The following is a 13,271-nucleotide window of genomic DNA, read 5'->3' on the forward strand; positions in this document are numbered from 1 at the left end:
GGTTGTGGGCAATTACTGTAATCACTGGCAAGGTTAGACTGAAGGTGTGGGGGAGGGTGGGTGTCTGGCCCACTGAGATATGGAGATGCTTCACAGAACATAACATCCTTAGAGACAAGATGGGTACACAGCCAATAGGCATAGTGCTCAAACTACACAATCAAAAGACATCAAGGATGAGATCCTCAGGGACTGAGAGCAGTCACCCCGAGGAAGAATCACCACACTCTGCCTAGTTCCTGGATCTGAGCCAGTCCTCAAGCTGGGAACCCTCTGATGGAAGACTGGCTGGGTCCCAGGAGGAAGAATCCTGACACTCATGGTATTTATGATGAAGATTCTCCCAGTCCTTCCCTCAAAGGGACATATAATCATTTACTCCAGTACAGTGGGTGTGGAACCTGAAGAGTGCTAGCAGGCACTGGCTATTTTCTTAGTGATGGGAAGTGTGAGATGCAATATTTTGCCAATTACTTTTGGAAGGAATGCTCCCAACCACAGGATTCCTTACAACTTCACCAATATGGTGGGGCTGGGACCAGATGCCTGGCACTTCGGTGCTCCTCCACGTGGCCTCTTTCTCCAAATGATATCTCATCATTCAGGGCCTCTCCATGGGGCCTCTCTCTCAATCTGACTGTAACCACAGGAGACCCTGACATCAATCAAGCCATTGCTCAGCTGAGTCCATGGAGTCAAGAGAGACAATAAAAGGACTGTTTTAAGCCACTGAGTTTTAGAGTGGTTTACTACACAACAATAGAGAACTAAAACAAGAACTTAGTACATGAAAATGGTGTCTGCCTTGATGAAACACTAAAACATGTGGCATTAGCTTTGGGACCAAGATGGAGCTCCTTGAAGAGATCAAAGTGAAGGCTTGAAAGACAGCAATGAAATTGCTATTGGAGACGGAAGGGGAACCTGAGTATTATTACATCATAACAGCATGCTGTGCAAACACATGCATGACACACACCGTGGTGAAACTGTCACCTGCAGTCAGGTGGGAAATAGAAAAGGTACCTAAGGAACTCATGAGTCTGACTGAGGCTACTTACAGGCAGACTGTTGAAAGCACCAACTGTTTTTGTTTTGTTTTGTTTTTGTTTTTAGCTGCCTATGAAAAGTACATGGGAAGTAAGATTTAAAAAAGAAAAGAGGAAGTATATAGTTTTTGAGCAGATTTAGAGAAAATATAAAGGAACCAGGATATATTGGGTTTTAAAGCAATGCTCAAGGTAAGAAATGGACTCAGAGGGGGAAAAAATCAACTCTAGGACATGGAAAGTAAAATATGCCTCAGTGTCAAGTTCAGATTAAGGGTGGGACTGTGAGACACTTTGTGGAAACCTCAGGAAGACTTTAGGTGATGCGTCATAAAGCCTTTCAGCTGAACAAAGAGCCTTCTAAGAATCCTCTGGGCGTGCCTCATACGGCCTCTCACCCAGACAACAGAGCTTCTAAGAATGAATTCTAAGGAAGTTGTCCCAGAGGAACCTCACATGCCAGTTTCAGAAAGAAGTGTAGCTGTGGCTTGTACCCAATGGAGTTGATTGTGATTTGATACCAAAAAAAATGCACAATGTTTTAAATGAACTGAATCCATTTGGACTGAAAGGGATAGAGTCAGTTCATAATGAAAAGAGGTCTCGGGACCCTCAAACTTCTACAGGCAGTAAGCAGGCTAAGAAAGCTGCTTAGCTTCTAAGAGGGGCCATTTACTATGGAAAAGGAAGGATGACTCAGGGCAGAGTCAAGAGGCTTGGGAACTATTCCTACGGATCAGGACTGGTCTAAAATGAAGGACTGGGAACGTGTGCCCTGCTGGATTTCAGAAGCACTCTGAATCATGGCTGCAATGCGCCTACCGTTTCCCCCTTGTGGCTATTCCAGTTTTCCTGTTCCTGCCTCATCACTGTTGGGTGAATGTTGAGCAAGTAACTTCTCTCTTTAATTTACAGTTCTTTAGAGCAAGAAGAACCTACTAAGGAGCTACATCCAAGGAAACACACTTGAGAAGATCCATCAATGCCTACACCTGATTTAGATGATGAGATCCTAGATTCAAGTTGATGCCATTATAGGATGAGACTTGTGGTCTTGGGAAAAGGGACGAGTTGCATTTTGTGTGAGGGAGGAATGTGAATTGTGGCCAGAGGGTGGACAGTGGCAGCTATTCTTCAAGGACAACCCTGAATAATTCTGCCCCTCCCTGCATGTGCCTACTGCTACTCCCATCTGAGACAAAGCTTATGTCCCATTGATCTGGGTTGGGGCCTGTGACCGCTTTGATTAACAGAATGCAAGAAGGTGATATTCTGGGACTTTGGAACCTAAGCATTAAGAAGGCCAAGCAGCTTCCAGTTCTTCCCTCTTTGACCCTTAAGACAACATGTGAGAAGTTCTGGCTATCTCGCTGGATGGAGTGGCCACATGGAGGAGCACGGAGACATCTGGACACCCAGCCCAGCCCCATCTGACTGCAAAAGATTCCACACAGCACCAGTAGAGGAGACCCCCAGAGGAGCCCAGGCAAACCACAAAATATGAGCTATAACTAAATTATAATAACTAAGTTTGGGGGTAGTTTGTTATGCAGAAACAGATAACAAAACAGTCAGGGTAAGGAGGCCTGGGGAAGAGGGATGTGGATGAGCCAGTGGTAGTGGACGTGAAATGTGAAGTTCTTTGTACGGTACGTTAGTTCCCACAAGAGAGCAACCACCAAGGAAGAGACACTCACAGAACACCTCAGCCAGTTCACCTCAGCCAGCAACTATCATCCACCGTCCCAGTGGTGATTCAGTGAGCTCTTGAACGGAACAGCTGTGGTGCTAGGGATGAGGCTACGGAAGGGCCCGACAGCATGGGCCGCCATTCACCAAGGCTGAGACAGTTGCTGCCGCTGCTGAATGTTCATTCTGCCAAAAAACAGAGACTAACACCAAGCAGCCCTCAATATGGCAACCGGTCAAGGACACCATCTGGTCACCTGATGGCAGGATGGACCCCTTGCACCCTGAATGGGGCAGTGACTCCTGACTCTGATACATGCTCCAGGTACAGGCTTCCCTTTGGCACCCATACAACCTAAACTACACCACTATCGAAGGACTGGTGCTTCACCAGTGACCTGGGGCCACACATAACATTACATCAAGCCACTTTTCTTCAAAGAAGGTGCAGCAGTGGGCATATGACCACGGGATCAAGTTATCCTTTCACTTACTGCATCACTCAGAAGCTGCTGGCCTGATAGAGCAGTGAGATGGCCACTTAAAAACATAACTGAGCCAAAATCAAAGCCAGCTTGGAGGTGATACCCTGGATAGCTGCTCCTTGGGACATGGTATACACCCGAAATCAATGACCATTATATGGTACTGTGTCAACAGTACATAGCATACATGGGAACCAAGGTTTGGATGTAGGCATGGAACATGTTAGCATCACTTCCAGTAACCTACTTAAGAAATTTGTATCCACAATTCTAGGCAGAATGCTTCCACCAAGGGACACAGCAAGATTGTCCATAAACTTAAAGCACTGCTGCCTCCAAGTCACTTCCGGCTCCTTTTGCCAAGAGACCAGCAGGCAAGGAAAGTAATTATCAATCTGTAAAGAGTACTCATCAGGGGGTGAAAGGATAGAATACACTGACAGCCCGGTGACTCATTGTGGTGTTTCTTGGGACGCCTCTTTCCAATTTTGATGGTAAATAGAGAAGTGCAGAATTGACAGCCAATGAAGGGCATGATGAGCACGAGTTCAGACCCCTCAAGGGTGACAGTCAAGATCAATCCATCAGATAAGCTTCCAAGACCAGAAGAGATGCCAGCAGAGGGTAAAGACGCAGATGATGAGGGTCAATTACAGCCTCAAGACCAGCTATAATGGCCAGAGCCATAATTCATCCCACTAACCTTCCTCTTGTGAATTTCCCAGAAAAAGAGACTATCCAGCATCGTGGAGAAGATGTTCCCAGATGGGATGAACTTACTATATGAAGCAAGTGAATCCAATCAGTAGAAGGGGTCAACTATAGTGGACCCTCAGGACCAAGGACATATTTCTTCTGTTGCTGGTAGTGTTGGCTGTTGACAACTCACAGCTTCATCACTCTTCAGGAATTGCCCGTGGCCAAAGAAAGATGCTTTGCCCAAGGCTCTGACCCCTCCCCATGGATTGTCCACATCCAGTGACTGCTTGATATGGAGACACAGAGGGCTTTGTATTGATTTGGGATATCTCTGAAAGGCCTTCTCGGCTCCAGAGTTCCCTATGGTATTTATTGGTTAGGGTCTCTGCTGTGACTGAATCTCATTTTAACTCTTCCCTCAGCCCAGTCTCATTTTTCCTTAGAGCACTTCACCTCTTGTACCCAAATCTCAGCATCTCAGTATGTTTCCCTGGGAACCTGATTTGCTGCAACTTGCTAAATAAATCCAAGTTTGTATTAATGTAGATAGTCATCTCTACCAGATAATTCCACGTTTTTGTTTTCCACCAAAATCCAGCCAAGTTCAAGAGTACTCATTATTTTGGGTCCTCCCCAACTCTTGCAAGTGTTAGCCTAAAATTTTTGCCAATCTGGTGCCTGCATAGTGGTAAGTCATTCCATATATAATTTACATTCTCCTGATTACTAATGAAATTTAGCATCTTTTCATTTGCTTAGAGGCCACTTGGATTTTCTGTTCACATCTACTGCCCATTTTTCTATTAGGTATTTTTCTCCTCCTCTTCTTCCTCCACTTCCTCCTTCTTTTTAAAAATAATCTATATATGATCCAGTGTCGGTTTTATGAATTACAACTCTTGGCTTCCCATTTAATTTCTTTAAGAGTGTCTTTGGATGAATATAACCTCTTAATTTTGATGTAATCAAATTTATCAACCTTTACCTTTGTAATGAGTGGGACCTTTTTTTCTTTTCTTTGTCTCGCTTAAGATAGTCCCTATCATGAGGTCGTGAAGATATTTATCTGTATTATCTTCTAAAAGCATTATTGTTTCATTTTTCACACTTAAGTCTGTGATTCACTTGGAATTGACTTTTTTGTGTGTGGTGTGAGGTAAGGATCCAATTTTCATTCTTTCCATATAGATAACCAATTGTTCCCATACCATATATTGAAAATGCAGTCCTTTCCCCACTGTTCTACAGGGATACCTTAATTTTTTAAATAGACTTTATTTTTTAGAACAGTTTTACATTTGTAAAAAAATTGAGAAGATAATGCAGAGTACTCACATACCCCACATTCAGTATCCCCTGTTATTAACACCTTACATTAATATAGTACACTTGTTACAATTCATAAACCAACATTGGCACATTATTGTTACTAAAGTCCACAGGTTATTCAGATTTCCTTAGTTTTTGCCTAATATCTTTATCCCATCCAGCATACCACATCACATTTACTTGTCTTGTCTCCTTAGACTCCTCTTGGCTGTGACGATTTCTCAAACATCCCTTGTTTTTGAGGATCTTGACAGTTTTAAGGTGTACTGGTCAAGTATTCTGTAAGATGACCTTCCATTGACATTGATCTGATGTTTTCATCACGAATAGACTGGGATTATGGGTTTGGAAGAGGAAGAGCACAGAGGTAAAGTGCCATTATATAAGGGTACCAACTATCAATGTGACTTGTCACTACTGAGGTCCTTGTTCCCCTGGCTGAGGCAGTGTTTGCTGGGTTTCTCCACTATAATGCTATTCTTTCCTCACCCCCACCCCCGGGGAACTTTCCATACTGTACTCTTCGGAAGGAAATCACTATGCACAGCACACACTTAAAGAGTGGGGAGTTATGCTCCCCCCGCCACCCCTCCCTGAGCGCCTACCTTCTTAAAAAATTAAATGTCCTTAAGTATGTTTCCTAAATAAGTAGGCCACTGGAAACAATTGCATCAATACCCTATTTTCTTATATGTTTTAGAATAGGTTTTATATAACAAGGGGAAACAAATCCCCTAAATATAATTTCTAAGATTCTGGTAAAAATATACATTACATAAATTTTACCATCTTAATCCTTTTAAGTGTACAGTTCATAGTGTTAAGTACATTCAGATTGTTGTGTAACCAATCTCCAGAACTCTTTTCATCTTGCAAAACTGAAACTCTATACCCATTAAACAACAGTTCTACATTCCCCTGCTTCCCCCAGCCTCTGGCAGCCACCATCCATCCTACTTTCTGTTTCTGAATTTGACTACTCTAGGTACCCCATATGAGTGCCATCATACAGTATTTGTATTTTTGTGACAAGCTTATTTCACTTAACATAATGTCATCGCGGTTCATCCATGTTGTAGTGTATGTCAGAGTGGCCTTCCTTTTCAAGGCAAAATAATATTCCATTGTATGTATGTTCCACGTTTTGCTTATCCATTCATCCGTCAATGGACATTTGGGTTGCTTCCACATTTTAGCTACTGTGAATAATTCTACTATGAACATGGGTGTACAAATATCTCTTTGACACCCTGCTTTCAATCCTTTTGGGTATGTACCCAGAAGCAGAATTGTTGAATTTTATAGTAATTCTATTTTTAATTTTTTGAGGAACCACCATACTATTTTCCATAGTGGCTGTACCATCTTATGTTCCCACCAGCAATGCACAAAGCTTCCAGTTTCTCCACATCTTCACCAACACTTGTTATTTTCTGCTTGTTGTTGTTGTTGTCTTTCAGGATAGCCATCCTCATGTATATGAGGTAATATCTATTGTGGTTTTGATTTGCATTTCCCAAATGGTTAGTGATGTTGAGCTTTTTCTCATGCACTTATTGGCTATTTGTATATCTTCTTTAGAGAAATTTCTACTCAAATCCTTTGTCCATTTTTAAATTGGGTTTTTTTTTTGTAGTTGTTGAGGCGTAGGAGTTCTGTATATATTATATATATATATATATATATATATATATATATCTGATATTAAATCTTTATCAGATATATTATTTGCAAATATTTTGTTCCACTCTGTGGGCTGCCTTTTCACTCTGACAGTGCCCTTTGTTTGCAAAGAAGGTTTTAATTCTGATGTAGTTCAATTTATCTATTTTCATTCTTGTTGTTTGTGCTTTTGATGTCACATCCAAGAAATATAACCAAATCCAATGTCGTGAAGCTTTCCCCCTATGTGTTCTTCTAAGAGTTGTATAATTTTAGATCTTACACTTAGGTATTTGATTTACTTTGAGTTGATTTTTATATGTGGTATAAAGTAAGGGCCCAACTTCATTCTTTTGCATGTGGGTATCCAGTTTTCCTCACACCATTTATTGAAAAGACTGTCTTTTCCACATTAAATGGTCTGGGCACTCGTTGAGAATCATTGACCATACCCACAAAGGCTTGTATCTGAGTTTCCTATTCTCCCTCAATGTTAATTTTAAAAGAGAAAAAATTTTCAAAATTTTATATACAGTATGAGTTCAGGTATTATTTTTATGTTACAAAAAATGTTATTTAACAAATAAAAATAATACATGTTCATTGCAGATAATAAAGAACTTACTTATAGAAAGTAAAGTATAAAAAAGAAAAAAAATCACTGATAATCTTATTTTGGTGTATTCTTATTTTGGTGTAATCTTATTTTGGTATAGATCTATAAATATCTCTTGATGGTATTCACCATCAAGAAATATATGTAGATCATCAATGTAAGTAATTCAGTCTCATTACAAAATTGGGATCATGTTTTTTGATAGTTTTGAATCTAGCTTCTTATACCTAATACAGTATTTTAACATTGTCCAAAGGCTTTTTTTTCCCTGAAACACATTTTGTAAATGGCTGTATAGTATTCCAATGTTCAAATAATATACCAAAATTTATTTCATCATTTCCACTAGAGTTGCATATTTTATCTTGTTTGTAATTTCTCACTATTTTTTTTTTTAAAGAAATTCACGTTCTTTTATTTATTTATTTATTTATGACTGTGTTGGGTCTTCGTTTCTGTGCGAGGGCTTTCTCTAGTTGTGGCAAGTGGGGACCACTCCTCATCGCGGTGCGCGGGCCTCCCACCATCGCGGCCTCTCCTGTTGCGGAGCACAGGCTCCAGACGCACAGGCTCAGTAACTGTGGCTCACGGGCCCAGTTGCTCCGTGGCATGTGGGATCTTCCCAGACCAGGGCTCAAACCCGTGTGCCCTGCATTGGCAGGCAGACTCTCAACCACTGCGCCACCAGGGAAGCCCCCTGTAATTTCTCACTATTATAAATAATGTTGCAGTAAACATCATTGTACTTAAATTTGTACAGATACTTATTATTATAACCTTAGGCATACACTACTTTAATAATAACAACGAAGAATTTTGCTAGAAGAAAGTAAAACTTTGCTCTAGATTCTTATATACTGACTCTTTCTAGAACGGCTTTCCTCAGTGGTATTCAAAACTGACTTTCCACAACTTTAAACATAGCTTTTTATCACAGAGATTAGATTTTCCTTTATAGTTATACATACTTTCAAAATAACAGGACCAATATTTGTGTTTCTCCAATGGTGGACTCCAGATTAAAATTCTTAAGATTTTAGAATATATTATTTGGGAAACCAAGGAGTCATCATCTCTTACTGTACGTTTTGATCTCAAATCTCAACTTGGTTTTAAAGTTTAAAATGTATTTTCAGGGCTTCCCTGGTGGCGCACTGGTTGAGAGTCTGCCGGCCAATGCAGGAGACACGGGTTCGAGCCCTGGTCTGGGAAGATCCCACATGCCGCGGAGCAACTGGGCCCGTGAGCCACAACTACTGAGCCTGCGCGTCTGGAGCCTGTGCTCCGCAACAAGAGAGGCCGCGATAGTGAGAGGCCCGCGCACCGCGATGAAGAGTGGCCCCTGCTCGCCGCAACTAGAGAAAGCCCTCGCACAGAAACGAAGACCCAACACAGCCAATAAATAAATTTAAAATGTATTTTCAAAAATAAAAAATTAATTTTAATGCCAAAATTTCTAGAAGGTTGTTTTTGTTTAATGTTTTTTAATGGGTGGGGGTAGAAGCGCATTTTATTTGCTTACAGACAAAATTAAACACTTCAAATAAATAGTAAATTTCTCATAGTTTCTGGCTTAATAGCACAAATTTATTCTTACCAAGTTTATAATAGATGATTAAGTCAAAAGTGAGTAGGCATGGAAAACTGATTTCTAATTTCCATTATTTTTCCCAATCTTTATGTGTAAATACTTAGCTGATAGGGTTTGGTAGCAAATTTATTTTTGAGTCCTGATCTATGACAACTTAAAATTCACATTTCAACCTAATAATCCATATGTTTACAGTTTAAAAGTTACATTTTGGTGACTGGGATAAACACAAGAGGAGGCTTCTGGGATGCTAACATTGTTTTACATATTGACCAAGATATTGATTACAAAGGTGTGTGTTTATTTTGTAAAAATTTCTTCGGTTGTACTCCTAATGATTTGTGCACATTTCAGTACGTATTTAAGCTTAATAAAGAGTTTCTTTTAAAATTATATTTTAAGAGTTTTCTTAAGGATATGAGTCTCTACATTTTGCAGTTTAAATACTGAACAATGAAAATTCGAGTGGCTTCTCTTAAAAATTTAAGCTATGAAAACAATTTAAAACTGAGTTGTGTACTACGATTTTACAGATATAATTTATTCTCACATCATTCTTGTAAGTTCAACAATTATTTTCAAAAGAGTGGATATATGTATATGTATAACTGACGCACTTCGCTGTACAGCAGAAACACATTTTAAATCAACTATACTCCAATAAAAATTAATTTAAAAAACCACAAGTACATGTAAAATAACACACACAGTTGTTTTCAATATGCAAAAACACAGACTGCAGGACACCACCAAAGGGGCTCAACATGAAGCACTTTAAATGAAGTGCTGCAGCTGATAAAATTAACATTCTTAATTATTTAAAAGGTTTCAACTTCTTAAACTATTTTCTAGTTAAATGCATTATGGCTTCTTCTACCACCAAGTTATCCCTGCTCTGCTGGTTGTAGCAATAAGTTGAACGTTTCAGGTGTCACATCCACCAAAATTCAGAGAAATAAAATTAAAATTCATGTTGGCATTACTCATTAGGATGTATTATGAATGCAGAAAAAAGGTAGTTGTGTTTCTCTGGCAGCTTAACGTCTTATTCCCCCTAAACCTTGTATCATATGACATCAGATACAGATGTTAACAAATGAACACAGAAACATATTAGCCATGTGGTCTCCTACCATCCTCCATTATCTAAAGAAATGCTACAATATAAAAAACTTTAAATTGTTAATTATTTTCAATCACATGACTATGACCTTCTCTAACAAGTTTGTATAAACCACAGCACTTGATTCACCTTTTACTGCATTACTTCAGTGAGTTTCCCTCTGATTTTATATATGAAGTTTAAGTATACAACTGTTTATCAGGAACATATTTACATGCTCAGATGCTCAGCAAAGCCTTTTAAATGCTCTTCAGCCTTTAACTAATGTCCTAAATGATCTCAACATATTCTGGGCTTGGTTGGTATTACAGACCCAAGAAACTAGGAACAAAATAACGCTCCCCAGAAATAGCACTTATTACAACATCTATACCCAATACACATTGTACAAAGCCAACACATCCATAAATAATTAAGCAATTAAAAAAAATGTTTCCCACCTATCTTATCTGTATGCAACAGCCTAGCACAAAGAAATTCACTAAGTACCTGCCCACATAATAAAATCAACTACTTACATTAGAGGGCGGTTTTGCAGTCCTCATCCCACCTCCATTCTCATGTAATCCTCTCCATTTTCTGGCCTCTAAATCCCATTAATCTCCCAAATAGGGTGAAGTAGAACATACTTAGAAATTTAGGATCAAGTTTAAAACTACCACCTAGGCATCTGTCAAGTGCAGATCCTGGTATTCTCTCACAAAGGTGTCCTAAAATAGAGGTCTGTCTGGGCTCCCCAACTGCCAAACACCAGCCTGGGGTCCAAGAATTCCTAGACACCAGATTAGCCCCCATTGCTTGGCTTGAACCTATTCTTCTTTCTCTTCCTCTTCCATATTTTCTCTGGGCTATTCCAACCTGCCTTTATTTCTAATCTTGTCTTCTCTACACAAATGCTATCAAATTGTTTTCCAACGACGTGTTTCACACGAAGATTTCATGTTCCCACACAGTTTTCATTTCAGTAAAATGAAGCAGCACAATGAGCACATGACTTAATGCCCTTTAGTATTCCATGAATGTTCAGTGGGGTATTTTCTTTCCTTCGTGAGATTTCGAACAAAATATTAATGAAACTTCAGAAAAACCAATTAAAGTATCACCTTTGGTTTTAAATTAACGAATCAATCAAGTAGCTCTATTTTAGAGGAGAGAACTTCTGGGTAGGTAGTACAGGAGTGAGAAGCATGGGCTCTGAAGCCTGACAACTCGAGTTTAAATCTGCACTGTGCTAGGCACTAACTGTGACTTCAGGCAAATCACTCAGTTGCACGGAGCCTCAGTTGGCTCACCTGTACAATGGAAACAATAGGACCTACCTGGGAGAGTTGTTGCACGGATCTCACACTTTCATCCAGGAAAGCACTTAGAAGCGTGCCTGGCAAGTAGTAAGCACTCAAAAAATGTTAGCCTTTATTAATATGCTAACATGGGGGGAAACATAAAGCAGAGCATAACTACATACTTGCAGGAATAAGACATACCACTTTTCTCCAGAACCGTCTTTCAAATTAATCTATGCCCAAGACAGTAATTATTATGGTGAAACTGATTACGTCACCAAGGCAGCATATATTTAGAGAACAAAGTACAAGGTAACGATTTTGGAGAGCTTTGCATTCTTTGTGAAATAAATGGTAATATGCTTATAGAATGTCGTTAATCTTTCTCATAATTTGGGTTTTTTTAAAGTGTAACAATGATACAGTTGTAAAAAAACGTTTTCTCCCTTTCTGAATATATGGGACATTTTGCAGGTTTACTCTATTCTCTATTAAATTCTAAAACTTTAGTAGAAAAAGTAAACTATAACATACAAATGCTCTTACAATAGTGTCCACACAAAGGCTTTATGACAAACATTTCTGAGTTTACCAATGCGAGGGTTAGTCAGTCTTAAGTTAAATTATGGGAATATTTGTTTACGCTGACAGGGAACAGACGAAATGCTGCACGATTCAACATTAGTTAAACAAACAACAAAAAACAAAACAAAAAAAAAACCTGGAGCGTTTTAAGTCAATGTACAGCTTGAACTTGACACTAAATACATACATTCAGTCGACCTCTGACATCGCAGGGGTCCTGAAGCAGAACCAGGCCAGCTCGGGCCGCGCCTGGAGCCGGGGCGGCGGGTTCGAGGCCGGAACGCGGCGGCCGCCCGGCCTCTGCGCGCTCTGGGCGCCGCTGCCCGACCGGGGCCCGCGGCAGCCCGGCCAGGCGGGGCTGGGAGCTGTGAGGCGGGGGTTTCGGGAAAGAGCGAGGGGGAAGAGGGCCAGAGTTTAGGAACCCAGGGAGTGGAAATGAAAGGATGCGGGGGCCTTAAGGAGCTGGACCCACACGCCTGTTCGGGGCGGCAGGAAGCGCCCACCTGGCCGCCGGCGTTGGAGGAGGGGCCGCAGCACGCCCGGAAGCTGGAGAGCCAACCCCTGCTGGACAGCGAAATGAGATCCGCGGTTTCTCTTCTCCGGACCCTCGAAATCCACGCCTGCGTTGCCCGGAGGCCTCAACTCCATGATTTGTGCAAAACTACCGGGGACCGCCTGTAAAACGGTTAAGCGTCCCTGGGTGGGCTCGAACCACCAACCTTTCGGTTAACAGCCGAACGCGCTAACCGATTGCGCCACAGAGACTCTAATGGGGCGGCGCTCTCCAGCCATAACCTTTATGAAGAATAATAAAGGCAGCGCGTGAATGTTCGTTTCTTTTCTGCTCCCTGATGTCTAATATTAAAATCAGATTTTTCCACTTAAGATTTCTAACCCTTTAACTCTATTTTCCACCTTTAAAGCATATTGGAAAACTATAAAGTACAGCAAGATCAAACAGAATTTCAGATTGCAACGTGTATTAAAATACTGCTGTTCCCCCACCTCCCACCCCCTCCCGTTTGGAACGTTTTGTTTCTGGGAGATAACTATTTATTATATTTGTTTTATAGGGAAATAAAAATTTTAATCTTTAATCTTATGAGTTGAGAAACTTTCCTTTTATTTCAAACTCTTTGTCCAGTACTTTGCTCACTCAT

The 13,271-nt window shown here is 40.5% G+C and overlaps 1 protein-coding gene across 1 annotated transcript in view; it reads right to left on the minus strand.

Annotated features, from left to right (window-relative positions):
* LOC309654731 (uncharacterized protein) overlaps nucleotides 1-13,271 on the minus strand; it is a gene marked incomplete at its 5' end in the record, with an annotated part of 155,272 nt that extends 142,001 nt beyond the window's left edge. The window contains 2 exons of the mRNA XM_082449143.1: nucleotides 12,299-12,748; nucleotides 13,259-13,271. Coding sequence (XP_082305269.1) covers nucleotides 12,299-12,748; nucleotides 13,259-13,271 — 463 coding nt within the window. The remainder of the gene's footprint in view (nucleotides 1-12,298; nucleotides 12,749-13,258) is intronic.

Source organism: Balaenoptera physalus (genome assembly GCF_965194825.1).
Source record: "Balaenoptera physalus genome assembly, chromosome: 2".
NCBI classification, from domain to species: Eukaryota; Metazoa; Chordata; class Mammalia; order Artiodactyla; family Balaenopteridae; genus Balaenoptera; species Balaenoptera physalus.